At 36.4% G+C, this 21,341-nt stretch overlaps 1 protein-coding gene across 1 annotated transcript in view; it reads left to right on the top strand.

Annotated features, from left to right (window-relative positions):
* SHANK2 (SH3 and multiple ankyrin repeat domains 2) overlaps positions 1–21,341 on the top strand; it is a 338,597-nt gene that overhangs the window by 283,018 nt on the left and 34,238 nt on the right. The window contains exons 17-19 of the mRNA XM_074841993.1: positions 12,043–12,178; positions 14,825–14,905; positions 18,037–18,057. Coding sequence (XP_074698094.1) covers positions 12,043–12,178; positions 14,825–14,905; positions 18,037–18,057 — 238 coding nt within the window. The remainder of the gene's footprint in view (positions 1–12,042; positions 12,179–14,824; positions 14,906–18,036; positions 18,058–21,341) is intronic.

The following is a 21,341-nucleotide window of genomic DNA, read 5'->3' as shown; positions in this document are numbered from 1 at the left end:
TGAAGAACAAAATAATTGTCTACAAGTCTTGCTGTAAAGACATAAATGTTTTACTACATTTTCTTCTAGGTTTGTATATCAAATGCCATCACATACATCATAACCTAAGTATTCTGTGAGTTTTAACAACGTGATACATGGCCTCCAAAAGAACCTTATAAGTGATTCCAAGTTTAAGGCAGCATAGTTAAAACTAACATGACTTTAGTAAAGAATTCTCTCTGTATGCTGTAAGATGAGGCTTTCCTACCTAAAGACAAATACATGAGCAATACATTTTTTTATTGTTCCTAGTGCAGATGCATTTTCTGGAAAGTAACTATATGTGGGAGGAGGAAATATAGATTATCTGTACTTGATGGCAACACATTCTGTCAGTATATCTGTGTAATTTCTATAAAGGTTTTAACTGAAAATCCTTGAAATGTACAGAACTGGTCAGTTTATATTACTTGTCTAATGTTTCATTTTAAATTGTTGCCTGACTAATGTGTGCTTACCTAATGAAAAAGAATATCGGGCTGCATTATTAATACTCATGAAGAGATCTATATTTTGATACATATTTTAGAATTCTCTGCCTATTGGCCTTTAATTTAGGTATGCACAGTTTTAAAAATAGAAGGGCTCAGCCTGCTATCTTCTACCTATTGTAAATACTTATCAAGTGGTTCATTCAGAATTCAAATAAAGATCTATTGTCTTCTCAGTGCTTGCATAATACCACTGTACTCCTGATTTTAAGAAAGGATATATTTTTAGGTTTGAACATAGCCTCATGTTTTTATAAAGTGTTAAGCTGGGAATTGTTTAATTGGGGTCTGAAGTATTTAATCACTTCAAAGGTCAGAGTGTGGCAGATGAATGCCATTCCCAGAGCATAATTGTACGAGCACTTGTAGCAGGAATGCTGGCTTCGGCTTCCCTGCTCTTCACTCCTGTCCCCACGCACCCCACTGCCCAGGTGAAGCTGTTTGTGAAGCTGCTTACTGAGCTAGCTCTAGGAATAGGCCTGGCTTAGAAATGCAGTCTGTCCAAAATGGATCCTGTTCTTCCTGCTGCCCTGCAAAGAGTTGTCCCAGAAGAGCTGAGGGGTGCAACAGGGCTATGTGGTAGTACAGCACTGCCAAAAGGATGCTTGTCCACAGCTTGGCAACCAAATGCACTGCTGTTCTGCCCACTGTGCTGCCCATTGCTGGCCCACCAGTTGGATCACAATGACAACTCATGAAACCAGGCAGTGTTAACCATTTCCCAGATTAAAATTATCCTCTTCCCCTCCCCCCCCCCCCCCCCCCCCGGAGTCAGCTTATCAGAAGGGTCTCACAAAGTATTCGTGACTCTGCTGAAAGAATGGCAAACTAGTATGGGGGTGAATGGTCAGCAGAGTAGAATAGAGGGAGGAGAGTCTGTTACACTTGCTTTTCCACTGCTTGAATGTGCAGCTTGGGTTGCATTTATTTTCTTTACATAAAAAACCCAGTTCGTTCAGAGCTGAGAACAAACTCCAGCAGAGGTGGATGACTATGGATATGTCAGAGAAATGAGGTGAAAGAAGCTCTTGTTGCAATGGTTAAGCAATTTTAGATTTTCATGTATGCTTCCATCTGTGAAGGGCAGATATGCTAGAGATGTTCCATTAGTATATGGGTGACCTCTACTTTACTATTTTTGGTACCCTATTTTTGGTGCTGGCTGTGTACCATAGTTTATAGGCTATAATAACATCTGAGAACAAATTAAATGTAAGAAGCATGTTCATGAAATGAATGTTAAGATACTTGCTGTTGCACTTCAAAGTTCATTTTCATTTTACTGAATTTTAAATTAGAACATATTTTTTTAAAGCATTGGGATTTGAAAAAAAAAATAGTTATCAGCTTATCTTCACTGAGTTTATTTTAAGGACAAAGGAAGCAAACATACTAGAAAGTGGATGAACTATCAGGTACTAATGGAACTCAGATATACAAAAATAAGTATATGCTGAAAAGACAGAAGGAATAGCAAATAAATACAACGCCAACAAAACTAGGGCAAGGGGCGAGGTGAATGCCAAATCCAACCTCTGTGATTAAATTAGGCCACCCTCCTCCTAAGGATCGTTGTGAACCAGCCAGATGACATATTTGGCTCTGGCATGCTCCTGAGCTACCAGGACAGGGGGAGGGAAGAGGAGAAAGATTTGGTAGAGAAAGATGAAATCTTAAATTATTGTGCCCAGACTCTCTTTCTAGGTATGGATGAAACTGTGCCCAGACTCTATCTGTTCCCAGGTGCAAACCTCCTGTCTGATAACTACTGTGAGTGTGTAGAAATGGAGAACTGGTCAGAGACTGCCCAGACAATGGCTGCACATCTTTTGTTCATCTTTGACATTCCCAGACCATTAAAATATCCATGAATATAAGTCACATTGTTTAAAACAGGTTAAAATATCAAGTGTAATTCACAACATCATACTGCCTTGTATCAATATATACCAGTTAGATGTAATGCTATTCTGAAGAGTCCTCAGAAATTGAAACCCTTTCAGGTGTGTGTATGAGACAGCAAAACAGATGTACACCATTCACTTGATTTTTTCCTAAGAGAAGTTAGATATGAAAAACTGCCACCTCTTGCACCTGAAAGCCATTGGACAAATTCATTCTAAGTGTAATTTAATTGATTGCAGTACACTGCAGTTCAATCAACTGCAATAAAGTTAATTGAACCTCTCCTAAGAAATGTGACTTAAAGAAAATGATTCAAAATAGTAACAGATACTGATTAATGGAGACAATTATTTTTAATAGGAATGGGTCCAAGTAATTGAGTGAAGTTTAAATGTTCCATAAGGTAGTTTCATTAGGACAGCAGTTACATAGTTTTCAACAGCTTTCAGATTAGATACAGGTACAGAAAATGCAAAATTTTAGATTAAAATGCTAGTTTAACATGGTTCCACCTTTTAAACCATCGCACAGGTAAGCAATAAACAACAACAGCCTTCAACTCGGATGCTTTTCTTACAGTGTATGCTTTCAACTTTGACCCCAAACTTAACCACTGAGTTCTGTACAGAAACAATGCTGTTGTTTGTGTTACTTGGCAATTTTTTTAATGGGACAAAATAAGACATTATTGAGAAATCATTTTGATACATTATTCCATTGCTTATTTTTTCTAGTAAGGCTGGATTATTATTGAACACCCTTAATTAAACTAATCTGGGGATAAGAGAAGTTCTATTAAAATGTCCAGTTGTATTTTCTTGTTATACTGTGTTTGTGTGCATGTACATGTATATGGTCACTTAAGCAAAATTCATAACTTGACTCTTGTGGAAAAAGGTCAGGGCTTTTACAGTTTTTGACCAACATTAAGATCAAATATTTTTGTGGTGAACTTCAAGTCCCAAACAATTTCCACTGGCCATGTGTAAGTAACTCTCTCAAATACTCAAAAATGACTATGCTCCAGGTCAATGACTGTGAGGAATGGGGTAGTGCAGACATTCCCCACTTGCATCTAGTAGGTTATTAGGAGAAGATATGTTGTGCATTTCTCTTGAGAAAGGTCAGACACTGACATGGGTGCAATGTAGGTTAGGTGAAATGCAGGTGAACATACGACCATCTTTATAAACTAGTTTGACTGAAGTTAGACACATTAAAAAAAAGAAAAAAAAAAAAAAACAACAACCCTGGCTTTGAAGAGCTGGACAGCTGTTGTGCTCCATTTGGGTTTTAGACTCTGTCATAATAGGTAATTAAAAGGCTTGTTTAGGAGAGACAGGACGTTACTCCCACCTGATGTTTGTAGAATGCATGGAGAGTAGGGGGAAAATGGCTTCTTAGTCTATTGGCAGTTTGGCACAGGAAAAAAGGATTAATATAAATTAGTCACACCTAGGATGGAAATCAGGGAAAAAAGAAGAGTTCTCTTCAGAGGTTCTGGGCCTAACTGGAATAAGAGGGACAAGAAATCTAAGAAGTTTCAAAATGGAGCTTAGCTAAATGTTAAGAAACAAATTATGCGATGCAGTTGCCATGGCAACAAAGGAGTCTGGAGTTTGTGATCTGAGATGCCTCTTCATTCCAATGCTTCTATCAGAAATAGATGTTCTAAGCGCAGCTGAAGATTTGCCATACTGGTGCTACTCAAGAGGATGAAGAGATGCAGGCTAAAGCCTTCCTCAACACTGAGCTGAGCGCGGCTCAGCTATCTCTAGGCAGAGACCAGATTCATGCTGCAGTTCAGAACATGACAGTTTTGCCACCGCTAAATATATTGAAGGAGAACTCTACTGCCTGGCTGGAGCAGCCCTGCAGATCCTGGTCTCTGGGCAGTGCACCTTCCCTTGCCATGGGAGTTGCAAGAGAAAAGGCACAATATTGCCCCATATGCAAACAGGAGGAAATGTGGTGACAGGATGATATATAAAACCTCAAGACATAGTATCTCCATAGGGTGGTTTCCTTCAGATATCTTCTATCTTGTTAGTTTACCCTAATATTTGAGCTTATGCAAAGAAATTTGTACTGTGGCAAAGCTGCTAATTATTTTGATACTTTTCCTGTAATTCATATGTACCTCTTTTTCTGAAAGGCTGTAGGTACTTCCTTATGATATTTCTTCTTTTGAAGAAATCCCACAGAATCACAGGATTGTTGAGGTGGGAAGTCACCTCTGGTGACCACCTAGTCCAATTCCTGCTCAATAGCTTTATCTTCTTTACAGCCTCCCATGCATTAAGGCCACCAATCCAGGCAAATCTATGAGCAAGTGGATTACTATTAAAAATTTACTAATGCAAGATTTCAGTTGGAGTTTCCACATGCCTGTATCCCTGGTTCTGTGAAGCTTTTTTTTTTTTTTTTTAATAATGCCTGTTAGGTCAACAGAGTGCATGAAATCTCTGAAAGATCTTTTACACTAAATTAGATTAAGTGCGATATGGTCAAATACTAATAATCAGAAATGTTTGTGTTGGAGATCAGAATGTAAACTAACTTCCTATTTGTATTAGGAAGTTTTCAGGAATGTTCTAGAGGCTGTTCAAGGCCTGTTTCAGGACCTGTTCAAATAAATGAATAGTTGCGGCCCAGTGGGCTGAAGCCATCTGCTTTTGTCTGTTTAATCTTCTATGGTATGATGTGAATAATTGGGTTTACAGATACAAATTCATAAATTAATTTCCATTATGGGACTAATTTATATATTACTAATTTCTATTTTAATCTAAACCAGATTAAACTCATCTACCAGCTTTTTGAGACAATGAATCTTGAAATTGTTTGTGGTTAAATGTATTTTAGAAGTACATAAAATATCATATTAATCCAAAACATTGTTTGGATTTGGAGCTTTTTGACTTGCCTCCTCATTTGGATCTCAAAACTCTATCAGCAAATGTATTAATTCAGTCCTTTTCTGTACTACTCAGGGGAAAGTATGCTGCCAACAGAATTTGTTAAAATTTGCTTTGCACAGAAACCTTTTTAGGTGGACTATCTACCTTCATGCTGTTCATGAACCTGTTGATGATGCTGGATTAAAACAGAAAGCAAACACTGGTAAAAGCATTCAGCACCTAGAATGAATTTAGGGGTTTTAACATAAATCAAATAATAGGATTCTTGAGACTAAATATACTTCTGGAGTGCAAATTCTGGACATGGTCTGTTTGCGCTAAATACTGCTCCAGCCCATCACAAAGAGCCAGCACAACCATAGACGCCACGACCAGTTGCTGGTTTTCAGTGAATGAAACAGTCTTGCAGCTGGCCCCTGGGTTAGCACTGCAGATATAATGAGTGAACGAATAATTTCGGAAATATTGTCTAGGTCACTGTGTCTTTCTCTAAAATGGCTCACATTTTAGTCTACAGAATAAGAATACTTCAGAGATGGGAAATTCATACTGGTTTGTGACATGCTTAGGCAGTCTTATGTGCACAATTGTGTAATTACTTGAAATGCAAAAGTATAATTTGACCCTACAGAATTACTTGTGTGCTATTTATTTTGCTGGTACAAATTGTAATTGGGTTAGTGTGTGTTAAGTATTTACAAAAAATGGTGGATTTTTAAAAAGTGTGTAGGCAGGGGTTTGTAAGTGTGTGTAACAGGTTTGGGTTTTTGTTGCTTTTTCAAGTAGTTCAATGGATAGGAAGAGCCTCTGAAAAGCTTATTTTGACAGAATGTGCATTCACAACTGCAAGCTGAATTTATTTGCCGTTGCACCGATGGTCATTCCGAGCACAATGATTGCGTTTTGTCTACTTAATTACTGTTGAAAATGATCGACTACAGTTTCCACTGAGACAATGTTTAGATAATGGAAGGATTAGGATGATGCATTGAAGAAATTAAGATTTTTTTTTTTTTTTATTAATAGAACAAGCTCTGCAGAGGTCTTTTTCTCTGGTAGTGTTTTTTTCTTTTGCACCTTCCTACGGGAAGGCTGCTCTGGTGAATATGTTCCAGCTCATGCATCTGCTATCCTACAATGTGCAGGGTTTATTTTATTTTATTTTATTTTATTTTATTTTATTTTATTTTATTTTATTTTATTTTATTTTATTTTATTTTATTTTATTTGTCAACCCATTGCAGAGTTACACATTTTAGAAAAAAAAGCTTTTATGCAGTCTGTCCCAATATCCGTAAAATCTACCCCAACATCTCTAGAACACTCATTAATGCACTCTTCAAAAAAATCCATGTTTTTAAATAAACGTTTTTAAATAAATAGCATTTGTTCTTTCCTGTCCTAAATCTGCCGATGTAAGTAAACTAAATGCATGTATTTACACAGTGAAGAGTCTGTTTGCAATCAAATATTGCCTGGTGGGGGGGTGTGGTAAAAGAATGGGGGCCCACCCAATTGTAGCTTCTGTGGGGAGTAAGTACTATAAAGAATAATACACTCTTTCATTTTCTTTAAGATATGGAAGTACACGTTTATTTGGGGGGTGGAGGAGTAAGTTTAATCTTCAGGAAACAAATTTCAAGGTAATTCTATCTCTAACCTTGCTTCTAAAGTAAATACCAGCTGCCCTGTAGGCAGTATAGTGATCATTTTGTGGTGTGCGGACGTAATTATACATGAAACAACCAATTTACGGTTTTCTATGCCTCTCAGCAGCAGCTCTGTGGCTACACTGACTTAGATCTTGCTGTAGTCCTCTCTTCTACTGCATTTTAGATTACCTAAAATGTCTTTGTAAAAATAGACCAGGAGAGAAGATACCTGCTTCCTCTCCTTTGTGCTCTTAGCAATCATCTCATGTTAAATACTGCTTCTGCCCTCCTCCTCTTCTCCTGGCTTCATGCCTTCTGTTATGGTGCCCTTTCCAGCTAGAGTACATCTCTTGAAATCACCCATCGAATGACTTTACTGCCTTCCATTCATATTCACTGTAAACCAATTTGTACCGTATCCTATCCTTTTCTAAACTTCTTCCCTTTCATAAACTGTGGTTGTTCTCAGTCCTGTGTGCTTGTCTCTGATGTTATCAGGATTATAACGTTGCCTGAGCAGGAACATCTTTTTCTTTGTAAAGTTCAGGAGAAATTTATTGATGTCATGGGTGTTCATAAATTATCTTTTGTATGGAGGGCTCTTTCATGTAGGGAATACTTCACACAGAAAAAAAAAATTGATTACCTGATTGGTATTTTGCTCATGGAAACCACATCATTATTTATTCTTGAGTAAACTTTCAAGATTTTTTATTGGGTTTTGAGTGGTTTAGGTGTTGCTATGTATAAATGCTCAGTAAGATAAAGTCAGAGTGGTGGAGCTGGATATTAAAGATAGTGAGATTTATGACTGTCAGTTGTCACTGGTTCACTCCATATTTTTGGATCATCTCTTGAGAGAATGACCATGTTGGAGAGAGAACTCTTCATCGTTGTTCAGAGCTCTTTGTGCACGAGAAACGTCGTTGTTGATCACAGTCTCTCGTTTGGAGCTTTAAGCAGGTGTGAGTCCTGGCTCGTTGAATGAAAGCCCCAAAGTACTTTCACTTCTCAAAGAGAGTGTTGGAGGGAGCAGTGACGTGTCTGCTGTGGTCACAGTGGTGGGGGGCGGAGAGGAGACACAACACACTGCTGTCTGTCCTGGAGAACTGAATGTTTCCTGCTCAGGTATATTGCATTGCTGTAGGAAACCATGAAATATCAACTGCGTGAATAACTGATTCCACCGGCTAGAAGAAAAGAATGAAACCTCTTCACTATGCAGAGGTGGTGTCAAGTATTTTTTGCTGTCATGTATGAATATTTAGTGTCTTAAATGTATCCAGAAGTGTCTGAATTAATGAGCTGCCTGTACTGGTTTTATATTATTATATATTATATATTATTATATATTATTATACCTACAGACTGGTCCATCTGTACCTCCTCTAAATACCAACCAACGCATGAGCGTTGCTTTGCTTGCATTTCTTTCATGTTAGCTGCCTTTAGCTGTAAGCTAACTAGTAATGGTGCGGTCACTTGGGATGAAGGTTAGGTAGCACTGCTTCTCACCTGCTGTCCTTGACACCATTCAGTGTCATTTGATCCTTTTCACTGAGTGGTTCACACAGGGTTACGTTAATGAGGTACGTGAAAAATGGTGATATAAGCCATGTGGCTGGTAATACTTCAAGACATTGAAATACAATACATTGCACACTACTAGCAAATTAATTTATCTGGCAAAATTGTCTACTATGACTTTTTCTCATTTCTGTCTCTGGCTTGCTCTGAAGTCGTAGTTTTCCTGCCTGGTAATATTGTACTGCTCTAAAAAAACCTGTATACATTGATTATACAAGGTGAAAAAAGTACTGAGACATATAGCTGAAAAATCTTCATATTCACAGAAGTCTGCTTCCTTTTAAACACTTCAAGAACATTTCATACATACCCAAAAAGTACGTTCAGCTTGCAGTAGTTCAGGCTTCCAGTTTAGGCTATTTTTTAAAGACATTGGGTCTATGAGATCATATTATTTCAGAAATTATTTCTCAAATTCTCTCAGAGTACTCAAAGTAACTTCCATCCCACTGCCCGATTTTAATCAAATGGTAATAAAGTATGAATTTCAAGAATATAAAGTTCTGAGGCTTTTCTTGAGAGTCAGGAATGGATAGAGGAGAGTTAGTGAAATTTTTGGCTGTCCCAAGGGACAGTTTTCCTTGCATTTGGCTTGTTGGATGACCAGTTGCCATTGATGTAGCATGGAACCAGTCACAGCACGTGTCTATTTCTATTATCTATTTTCACCTGTTTATGGAGGACACGGGAAAGAAAGTTCTGCACAGGAAAGTTTTGGAGAAGAGTTAAAGGAAAAGACCTTAAGGTTTTGGAGGGAAAGATCACAGAAAATGTGCTGACAGACTGGGTTGAAGAGGGAGAGACACAAATTTGTGCCTGCAAACCAACTTTGCTAGTTTGACTGTTTATAGAACATCCTTCTAAACACTTTGCCACTAAAAATAAAAATATTTTTTCGATGTTTCAAAGAATGTGATCACATTTAATACCAAGTACACTTGTGATTATTAAATGAATTGGCACAGGTGAAATAGATATCTAGTTTACTGATTATAAAAACTTACCTTCTTCAGCTTGTTTACAAAGCCTGGATGAGATGTAGTAGTCATCTCCCCACTGCCAAAGCTTGAAGTGGAAGCCGAGAGACAGTCTCATCAAATTATTCACACCTGAAAGTTTTGCTGAATAATATCAAACTAAAACTGTAAAATAAACTGCTAGAACTCTGTTTAATGACCATTTCTGCAGTCATTTGGCTTATATATAAAATATCGAACAAGGTTAAAAGAAATAGAGAATCTGTCACTGAAATCTTAGTTCCTTATAAGCTATTGACAATAGCAATGTTATTGCTTTGTAATCATACTACTGCTTTGCCCACTGAGGAATTAAAAATAGTGAAGATGGGGTATGGCTCTGCTGATTCAATGATTCTTTTGTTATCAGGTATTTCTCTAAACTCTTTGAGTTAAATAATCTTCAGATCTCCTATCAATATTTTTATTTTTGCAATACAAATCTTTTTGGTACCAGCTTTTGTAACTGTGACTTTTAAACAAAGCTGCTATAAACAGTCATTTACAGGTTCTGCTTCTGAGGCAGCTTTAAAAAATGTGTCGTATATATTTGCTCTTGCTCTAAATGTTAAATATCATTGCACATAACGATGCGAACAGATGGTATGCTGCATAAGCTGTTTATCATTTTACACATTTATCATTTTACACTAGTGAAGTGTACATGTGTTTAATTAATATTAACTTTTGATTTATTTGGAGGTCTCTATTTTTTAACAGAATTATGGGTTATATTGTAATCCATACCGGCTTCTAACCTTAAAACTTAATTCCAATAAAGATAGAGTAGATTCATTCTGTAGTTCTTAATTACATGAATGTTTTTGCTGTGGAAAACAATTACCTGGTCGAGGTTTTAATACTGAAAGGAATTCGGAAGTAAATGAACAACTCCATTTGCTAAAAGGTTTTAGACAGATTAAATTTAGGTGCCACGGGTCCAGCTAAATAAATACCATATCTTGGAATTAAATACCAGATGCTAAGAAGGTGTAAAATAAAACAAAACAACAACACTCTTATTCGAATCAATGTTCTTTTGTATCCTCCACCTAGAATGAGAGAACTTCATATTTGCCTGCTCAACAGGTCTGGGTGTTCAGCATATTCAGAGACTTCTGACTGCAGTATTGTATTAAAAATATGGTTTACCAAGATGTCATTTCATCATAATGCATTTTGTCTCAGCTAAAGCCTGAAAAAGGCAAGATTTTCCTTTGATACAATGGATGGAAAAATGATTTCAAGTTGGAGTGGATCTGCTTGTGCTTGCTGTTCTGCTAAATGGCAATAATATTTAATGAGAGATTTTGCTCTAAACTGTAAATTCTTTAGAGTGTGAGATGCCCAGCCAGTCAGAATAGAGGAGACTAAAAACACTTACTTTGAAAATGACTGTTCATTTTGGAAGGCACTGATCTCAGTGAATTATAACTGAGTCAGTTGAATTTTGGATAGAGATCAACGTCCCAGCATGTATTCTGGCAGCATCTCTTCTTCACTGATTCCGTTCCTCAATATCTCTTATGTTCAAATAGCACACACAGCACTTCAGTCTTATATGCTGCTATCATTCAGATTTTGGATAACTTTCAGCAACTTCTTATAGATTGAATAAATTAATTACTTTTATCCATGCTTATTTACAGTTTTTATGCCTATGCTTTCTTCTACGTCTATTAATTAATATTATGGAAAGATGTATACAGCAAAAATGATGATGTAGCACTAGGAATTACCCAGAGAGTACATTTTAAAGTTTAATGTTGCAGTGCTGTTGGAAGTTTAATTGGCATGGCCACCATAGCTGGTCAGGGCTTCATACGGTTAATTCATCTTTTTCCATGAAGACTCTTGGACTGCTATGGCCCTGTTGCCTTTGCTTCCAGGACATTAGATCCTTCCAGAAACTTGCAGAAGGAAAATGCTGGGAAATAATGTCTCTTGAACATGAGAGTTGACTTCAAGAGTGAAAATCTTTGTTCCTGGATGATCTGAAAAGAAAAGCTTCTTAATATCTCATTGGTTATGTTAGAGAGCATAAAATGCATATAAACATTTGTGGATAATACAGTCATGAAAAATTACTATAATTTCAGAACATTTTTTTGGTATATGAAATGCAGAGTTGTAGCACACTAATTGTTTGAAGTAGGATATGTAAAGGGAAAGATTTGGTTGAACCCATTAACTTTTTTTTTTTTAAAACTAGTAATTGTAAGGAAATTATCTGCATATTTTGTGAAGAGCTAGCATTGTTTTCTTGTTACCATGTCAGCTGTATGCTGTTTCTTATATATGTATTTTTATTAAAAGACAGTAATTAGAAATTCTATATCTTCCTGTTCTTTCTACCTTCTGTTTTTAAAACTGAAAGGACAGAAGTCTTCTGCATTTTGATCTAAAAGACTATTTTCTTTCTTTGCAGGTTAATAATGAGAATGTAGTGAAAGTTGGCCACAGGCAGGTGGTGAACATGATTCGACAAGGGGGCAATCACCTAGTTCTTAAGGTTGTCACAGTAACCAGGAATCTTGATCCAGATGACACAGCTAGAAAGAAAGGTACATTTTTCTCTTTTCGTAATGGAGTCCTTTTGGTCTTGCTCCACAGAAAACAGAATATGGATATGAAATTATTGTTTTATAAATTCTGATTTATGGACTTCACTTTTAAAATTTGAAATACCCTTATTTAAATTTGAGTAATTTAATTCTGTTGACTTGTGCATTAATAGGTGACAAAAAAGGTAATATTCTCTTGTTATGCTTGCCATGAAATTTCATCTTTATGGATCTTTATACATGTATATATTTGGAGATCTTTGAGTAAAATTTCTTGCAGTAGTGAGAGAGAAAAAGCAGAAAGAACAGATTATCTTTTATCAGTTCCAAACATACTTGAGGTTAGTTTGATTCCTCTTGAAATCGTTGAGAACTTACAATTTTGCAAAGCACATATTTTAGAAAGGACCTCTGTAAGAATAAGAAAAGTAAACAATATGTTTAGACTGAAGTTCTGGTAGAAAAATGTACTTTTTTAATGGGAAAATTCCTCTAGATTAATTCAAAGTACAGGGGTTGTTCCGGCAAGGAAAAATCCCTCCTGCTCTCATAAGTAGAAAACATGCACAGCTGCTTTTTCTGCTACTAGGCTGCTAGGAAGAAAGCAGCTACTCCAAGAGAGGTTAGTATAGCATCATGTGCCACAAAGACTTTGGGAAAGAATTGTCTGGGTACAAACAGGACACTTTTTTTCTCCAGCCTAGGGATTTTTTTTATAATATTAATTTTAAGGGAGATTATGGGTTAACCTATATTATAAAATTGGGCTACTCCCTGAAGAATTTTTATGTGTTTCCCACCCACCAAAAAAAAAAAAAAAAACCCACAAAAAAAAAGACAAAAAATCCCCACTGGATTTTGCACTATTTCCTTCACCTTAGATACCCCTGAATTTGCTCCAGGTAACAGCTACTCTGGGAAGTCATTAGGCCCTCGTAATTATCATTAAGCAGAAAAGATTGCTGCTGCTAACCAGTGTTCAGTACAGCCACATCACATTTTTGAAAATTCCTGTTCCTCCCACCAGTTTCTTGAATTGTCACTCACAGCTGCCTGACTCTTCAACACAAGAGCGGGCTAGAAACTGGCACCCAAGGGCTCCCTTCTTCTCCATGAGTAAAACTTTCTGTCTACACTGTGAGTGTTCTTGATATATACTGCTTATTAAAAAAAAAAAAAAAAAAAAGCACCTTGTGGGGGGAAAAAACACTATATTAAAGTAAATCATGTCCAAACATGATCTTGCATTATTTTTAGCTTGAAAGCATTACTATTCACATATTTTAAACAAACCTTTCACCTCTGACTTTTGGGATATGTCTTATTGGCGTTAAATAAAAACGCTGTTGTGTACAACCCAAAAGGAAGTTATTTCTATAGAAACAAACCCAGTTCTTTGTCATTTTTCCAGAGCCATCTATTGATATTGTGTCATTTGCTGAAAACTTTCACTTTTGAATCTTGTCCCTTTTTGATGCAAGCTGGTAACCTTTCTTGTTACCCACAGTTGCCATTGTACCTTGGAAATTGTGTGGACGGATTTTCTTGCTGTCAGTCTCCTTTATAGTGAGGCTGGTGTCAGATACCCAGCCTCATTCAACAATCCAGTATTTTGTGCAGTTTCCCTCACAGATTTGTTGTCACTTCTCTTGTTGGGCAAGGGCAGACCTCAGACTGAAATTAATATGTGCAGCACTTATGCAGCCTCATATCTGGCACTGAACCTGAGCTGTATTTTTTCTTCTCATGACATACTGTCATTCAAGCCTCTGTAAGAAGATGATGGAGCTTGACAGGGAAAGCATGATGCTGACATAGTCAATATAGGTGATACAGGAAGAATGTTGTCTACTTCTTTCCTCCATCACTCTCTCGCCCTCAAACTGCTTTGCCACCTCTTGTCAAAATGGTGTAGCCTGATGTATAGTATTGACCAAAACACTTAAGAATCCTTAATTTTTCCTGGTATCCCAGAGCCATTTCTGTTTACTGGAAATCTCCAACTCTCCTACCAACATCGGCATAGTCTTTTCTGATTTTATACTCCTTTCTGACAGCCAGAAACATTTGTTATCAGGATACTAAAACACATGCTGGATTTTAGTTTCTGTACTAGATGATTGCCTTGATATTTTAAGATCTTATTTATTCTGAGGATCACCTGTTTTCCCTAGTCTCACCATAACTATGAAGATAAATTTGAATCTTCTTTCTTGTATTTCTCAGATTTAACAGTTTCTTCAAAGATGAAATTAATCTGGCAGAGATTGGCTGGTCTCCACGAGATTTTTAGCTATGTACATTTCTTAGAAGGAGGGGCACAACTGCTGTGAGGCACTTTCTCTAGAAAGTCTTTTTCCTACTGAAAAATAGAAGTGCACAGTTATTTAGCTTTAAATGTTTTTATGTATCCTGTTACATAAAAGCTTGCTGATGTGTCAAACAGCCTACGCTGAAAGTACAAACGGTATAGAAATTCAGCACATGAAAAGCATCTCAGGGTTTTTTTCTCCGCATGTATGTATTTATTATTACCTTATTTAACATAGCATATTCTTTTAAATAAATATGAAATTGTGTATGTGAATATAGTGGTTTGGAGATGTATATTTACTTACACTGTATATCCTTCTGTTTAATGCAAAGCCCCACCACCACCTAAGCGAGCTCCAACCACTGCACTGACCTTGCGGTCTAAGTCAATGACCTCAGAGCTTGAAGAGCTTGGTAAGAAAGTGTTTTTTGACAAGCATGCTGGCATAATAGAAATGTAAAAAAAAACCCCACATATATATGATTATATGCTAAATTGACTAAAAGGAACTGCACTGTGTACAGTATACAGCACAGAAAAGATTTTAAGAATGCTGCATCTTTGGAGAGTTCAAATATGCATGATTCGCATGAATAATTTTTGTTTAAACTTGTGCCTTTACTGCTACGCAAGAGAATGTTGATACATTTATTGCATCATCAAAGTTTGGCACATCTACTAAAAAGTAATGCCGTATCATATTTTGTTAGCTTTGCTTTCTAAATTTTCAGTTCATCTAATATTGTTTTATTTTAAATTTCTGTGGCCTCTCATTAGTGGATAAAGGTAAGCTGCCAGAAGCTGTTGTTAAAAAGCTGACAGTGTTAAAGCAGCTTCAACTTCAGCTTGTTTTCATTAGACTCTGATCTGAAAAAGTGCATATTATGATATCACTTTGACTTCTGTGCATGTTATAAACTTAATTCTTCTCACTATTGGTAATAAAAAGGTATTGAGCATTCAGTCTTTTATTTGCTAATTTTAAGAAATGTGATGGTAGATTCCTTTGCTTGATCATCCACATTCTAGATGATTCTTTGGGAATTTTGATACTTTCTAGAAGTGAGGAAGGTAATTGTTCTTTTCCTCCTGGTTTTAATCTGCTCGATCATTAAAAAGTAGAATTTCTGCAGCTAGACTAATAAATGTGTTATGAATGGACCATATATACAAAGAGAAAAGTCCAGCGCATATTTATATAACAACTATTACACTAAAACAGTGTGTTTAGCAAGTGATAATTGGGTATAAAAACAAAGTAATCCCTCATTGCAGAGTAATAGAGTCTATCTTACAATAAAACCGTTTTTCCATGTAACCCTACATTGATTTAAATACTTTTATTTTATAATAATGGCATGGACTCATATGAAGGCCAGCTGGAAGGAATCAAAGTCTTGTGGCCACTTTGTTTTTCCCTGGAAGCCAGTGTTTTCTGGGGCAGATGGGCCCAATCTATCCTTTAGTGAATGAAGTCTCCTAGCTTCAGTGGGAGTTCTTACCAACAAAGGCTCGCTGAAGTGGTTACTGTCTTCTCTATGGTGTAACAACCAAATGAAGACCAAAATGAAACAGTCTGATTATTTAGCTCTAATAAATCTCCAAAAATTTGATTTTTCTGTGCCAGGAAGTTTAGGGGCTTGACTAAAGGTTTCAACAGTTTGTGAATGCTCCATAATTTTTCTTCCAGGATTAAAATGTAAAATATTATTTCTGGAGCCACATTTTGGGTCTGGGTGTTTCGATTTGTTTTCCTTTCATGGAATGCTAAGAGGTTGTAAAACTTGGCTGGCTTATCAACAAACTTTCCCAAGGGGACAGAAATACTTAGGTACCATTTCCCCCCCTTCATTATCCCCTTCTGCAACTCACTTTCAAACTGAGGATATTCTTCTATTTCTCTTACTGTTCAATCTTACATAGTAGATACTGTGCTTAAAGCAGAAAGAAGCAGCACTCTTTTCTAGGGGAAAATAACTTATTAATAGTAATGTCACCTCTGCAGTGAAGACCATCATATTTTAGCTTTCTCACCCCCCTGTTCAGGTTATAGTACTTGATCTGCTACTTTTTCTCATCGACCAGCAGAAACCACTGCAACTCTTGTGACTAGCAGCCATGGGACATACCTGAATCTTTAAGCACGTTTCCCATCTATATCTTTATCTGATGGGGCAAATATTACAGTGGCAAGACTTTACTATCCTGAAGAACAGTCTTGAACCATGTTCCAGAAGTGTATGTCCCCTAATAAAGCTGTAGTAATACTAGAGCATGGCAGAAATTTGTCGTCTTCCTAAACAAGACTGTAAATACCAGTTCCATGATACTCTGACCATTTGCCACCCTAGCAAACAGTATGACTACTGTTACAAATAACACGTGTGGTCTACCTATTTTAATATTTGTCCTGTAAAAGGGCTGTTATCAGAAGGAACGAGAGTACTTAAATGGCACAACAGCTGAACAAGCTTCCAAAGAGTAAATGCTCTCGCTATCATCAGTTAAAAGTTGTCTTCTGACATAAAACACAGATTGTACATGTGCATTTTATATAATTTATATATCTTTATATGTATATGTGTATATATTGGACATCTGTATGAACTATGAGAACACCCACATTTTTATATCCATTAAACTATCTAATGAATAAGCATTTGTTTCATAACATAAATGTGCGAACTAAATAAGAAGTATATATAGATGAACACTGTGGATGTTCTCATCAATATATATGTGTAATCTTTTTTCTGAACTGAAGAAGCTCATGGTCTCAATAATGTCTCGTGGCAAAGAATTCCACAGGCTAATTATGTGCTGTGTACAAATGTATTTCCTTTTTATTGGTTTTAAATGTGATGCCTTTAATTTTATTGAATGTCCCTTGTTATGTAATAGAAGGAAAAGATAAACAGATATTCCCCATTTGTTTTCCCTTAGACTATATTTACTTGTAATTTCTCCTAGCTAAACTAAACATCATTTTTTTTAAAAAAAAAATTTATACATCTTGCAGCCTTTACAGTCACTTCCTTTGCCTGGCTCTGAACTCTACTTATGGTTTTATTGACATGTTTTTATCTACTCTGTTCTTCATAATACTGAGCAGACCATCTCAGTTGTTCTCTTTCAAATGAGTTAATCCGAAATATGGCAGATAATGTGTGCTAACGATTCCTTTCCCATCTGCAAAGATTTTAAAAAGCCCTATTATCATAGTTTGAAAGCCCTGGTATCAATAAGTTGCCCCAATTACTGTTTATAAAAAAGAATTTAGAAAAAAAAAATTTGTACATGTATCCCTAATATCTGCAGGGAAGCCATTTCTTACAGTTAAGGTATAAACCCTGATAAACTGTGCTTTCGCCAAGCTGTTTATCTGCTGTGGTTTGATAGATACATGCATAGCAGAGGTGAGCAGGGAGAGACTAACCTCTTAGGTGGAAGAAAAATGTTTATGCTCAAAATGACAGACAAGGATTTAGCATATACAAATTACCTTCAGAATTGATTCACAGTTCATTCCCTTTCTATTTCCAAGCTTCAGTACGGAAGAAGAAGGGTAAGGGGAAGCATTTTGTCTCTTGTTTAACCTGTTTCTCACCTTTCCATAGTGAAGGATAATAACATAATGTAAATGTTGGCATATGGTCCAGTTTATTTTATGGTGTCAAATGTACATTAATTATTGTATATGTTTTTTAGTTATTTAGTTAATAAATTGCAAACACACTAAGAACTCAAACAGAAGACTACATTTGAAAATATTCCCCACATTTCTTCCTTTTGTCTCCTTTCCTTCATCTTGCCTTTTTTCCTTCTTTGTATCCAACTCTTTTCCAAACCCTTCCATATCATCTCCTCACAGTTACTGTGCTGACTGGCAGCCACAGAGAACATGTGGCCAGTAACATATCCTCAGTGTAGTCCTACGTTAGTGATTTCGCTTGTCTTTTTAATGGCCAAATGTTACTCCCATGACCACACTGTCTCTGTCTCAGGAAATAGGGATCTTGTACACAACACTTGAACTTTTGACCTGGAGAAATGCTGCTCTGCACAATTTTAAGTTTTCAATATAACATCTTCCACGCTGTCCCGTATGCATGGAGTGCCCTCCCTGAACTGATTGATAAGGCCACTATCTTCTCCTTGAAATCTCTCCTAAAGACTCACTTCCCCATGATCCCTATTAAGCAGTCATCTAAGCAATGATGGCTAGGCAGAGGGGCAGGTAGAAATAGTGGTGCTATTTTAATAGTTTTTATAAATGTAAGTGTATATATATGTATACAAAGTTTGTTTGTGTTTAGCTGTATTTTCCATACTCCTGTATGTCATTTTGCTTTCCTAGACTGTAAGCTCTCCTGAGCAGGGACTGTGTCATTTACACGTTTTCATGGCGTCTGGCCCAAGGAAGAGTCTCAAACCCCTGGGTGATAGCTGGTAAAACAGTCTGCGTCCTGCACTTTGACAAAGTTCAGTGTCACGGAAAGGAAAGCTAGGCTGTAGGCAGTGTCTTCTCTCAACAGGGAAGGTTTTGCTTTTGAACATTAAACAGGACAAAATTGGGTTGTTTTCCTTTATTTTTCTGCTCTTTCCTGACCTCCTTTCAGGTCACTAGCAGAGGTTCCAGCTAGTGCTGTTTTCCATTCTCCATTCAGAGAATATGACAGAATAAACCCCATTGCTACTGGTGTTTTTCTGAAAAATACATTTTGGCAGCATATAAAAAAAATCTTTCATGTTATTATTGTAGAATCCTCTGTCAACCAAAAATTCCATTTTCTGAATCATAGGTGAGGGAGGCATTAAGATGAAAATGATGGCTTTTGTGGTTCTGTTTGACTGGTTTTGTTGGTTGTCTTTTGAGAGAGGTTCCGGTTCACTGGGAGGATAGGAAAAAGGAAGGACATAGGCTGTATTTTTTTATATTTGGGATAGAAGATACGGTGTTTGTGTCTAAAGAGATAGGTAATAAAATCTTTAGGTTCACAGCAGTATGGCATGAGCAGTATTCTTATTTTAGTGCAGTCACATAGCACAAACTAATAAATGTAAACTGTACTTCATCTGTGCCCCTGACCTTCTGCCCACAGTAGTTGCCCAACTCAGAGAGATAGCATCCAACTTAAAAAGTATGTTTGGAGGGGATGTGTTTTCAATAGTGAAACTACTTTCTGGATTTTGTGGGATATCGGGGAGGGAGAAGAGGTGTTGTTCTTGTAGGTTTCCAAGAATTGTTGAATCAGTAAGTTATGGCTACGTGTAAACTAACATTTAGTTGTAGCAGCAATGTTTTGGAGGCAGGACTTCAAATACAATTCCAGGTAATGTGTAGTTAGCCCATTAAACTGAAGAACAACCAAAATATGCATGCAGCAAATTAAAATGAAGATTTGAAAATACTCTAAAAATAAAACATTAAAAGAAAAATTTTTGGTCATAATTTTCATCATCACTACAGAAAATAGGTATCATTAGAGTTTCAAAATTAATATTTTAAAACAATACATTTAACTCTGTTCATAAATAGTTATGTGGCTCATGAAAATCTTGTTTTTAAAGGGTTTTTCCCTCAGTTTTTGTTTCAACTTGTTTATAGATAACTTCTTGTGGATGGAGAACTTTAAAATGAGATGATTCTTAAGGAACACATCCATAAACTAAGATCTGTAAATGTCTAGATACATGATAAAAGTTTCATGCTCCTAAGCTTTTTTTACTGCCAGGAAATGTGTTTGATTTAGTAATTTGGGATTTTCAGTGAAAGCTAATGGACAGTGTTTAATTTCAAAAACCCAATATAAAGATCCTCTAAGAGAAAATACAAAATTAAGAATAGAACAGGCTAAATTTTCATAGTGAAATGGGAATGACAAGATAAATAATTCTTCTGCAGTCGTACATGTTACTTTGACAGTGTCACACAAGTGTCAGTTGTGAACTAGGGTGATGGTTTGTTTGTTCTTAGATTTCATAAGGCAATTAACACACAATAATCCCTCTATATGTGTTGATACTGATCTCTGGGTTTTGATGTGGTCTACAGTACCAAGTACTCCTTTGAACAGTTTAGATGCTAGTACCACCTCTCAGATACAGAATAACTGTGATGTCCTCAACACAGAATATTGTTATGTGGCATCAAGTGTTAGCGGCATCTGAATAGAAAAATATCAGTTGATGGCATTCAAAAGAAATATTATTAGCTCTGTCTGCAATAAGCATTCACACTTCATCCCATTCCTGTTGTCCATTGTTTCAAAGGTGGCACATTCTAATGGCATCTGAAACAATGAAATCGCAGAGCAAATATATATAAATGAATGCCAAACAGCGGATTAGCTTACAGTGTTATTTTATGTTTGAAGAAACCACTCACAAAGACGTCTGGGTTCAAAAATAATTTTGTATTTCACTGTGGTGGAGTTGATGATGGAGATTTGTCTGCAGGAAACAATGGAAATACCATCAAAGAAACTTTTACAGCACTCACAACGTGGACTCCTTTGATAGTTTCCAGCATCTGCAATGCTTCCATGTAGGAAGAAGGTTTTCTGATCTTCACCAGACACTGTATTTTAGAAGACGAGAGCAAAAGGCATCAGACTTAATGAAGAATTCTTGAAGGGTATCCTTGTAAGTAATTGATTTGCATTACACGTTTGAAATTCTAATGAGATAGCAATATAATAATAAGATAAAGGTTGTCATCAGCCTGTCATTTTTCACAAGCTTAAGGCAGTGACTCTAGGTGGAATTTGTGAAGAATATGGGCCCCGTTTTTTGTTGATGTAGCAAGGTTACAGGTTTTATGATTTGTAGTCTAACTTGTGGGGAGTC

This window comes from Strix aluco, chromosome 16 (genome assembly GCF_031877795.1).
Source record: "Strix aluco isolate bStrAlu1 chromosome 16, bStrAlu1.hap1, whole genome shotgun sequence".
Lineage (NCBI taxonomy): Eukaryota > Metazoa > Chordata > Aves > Strigiformes > Strigidae > Strix > Strix aluco.
Note: the sequence above shows the minus strand (reverse complement) of the source record. Positions and strands in the feature narration are given on the sequence as shown.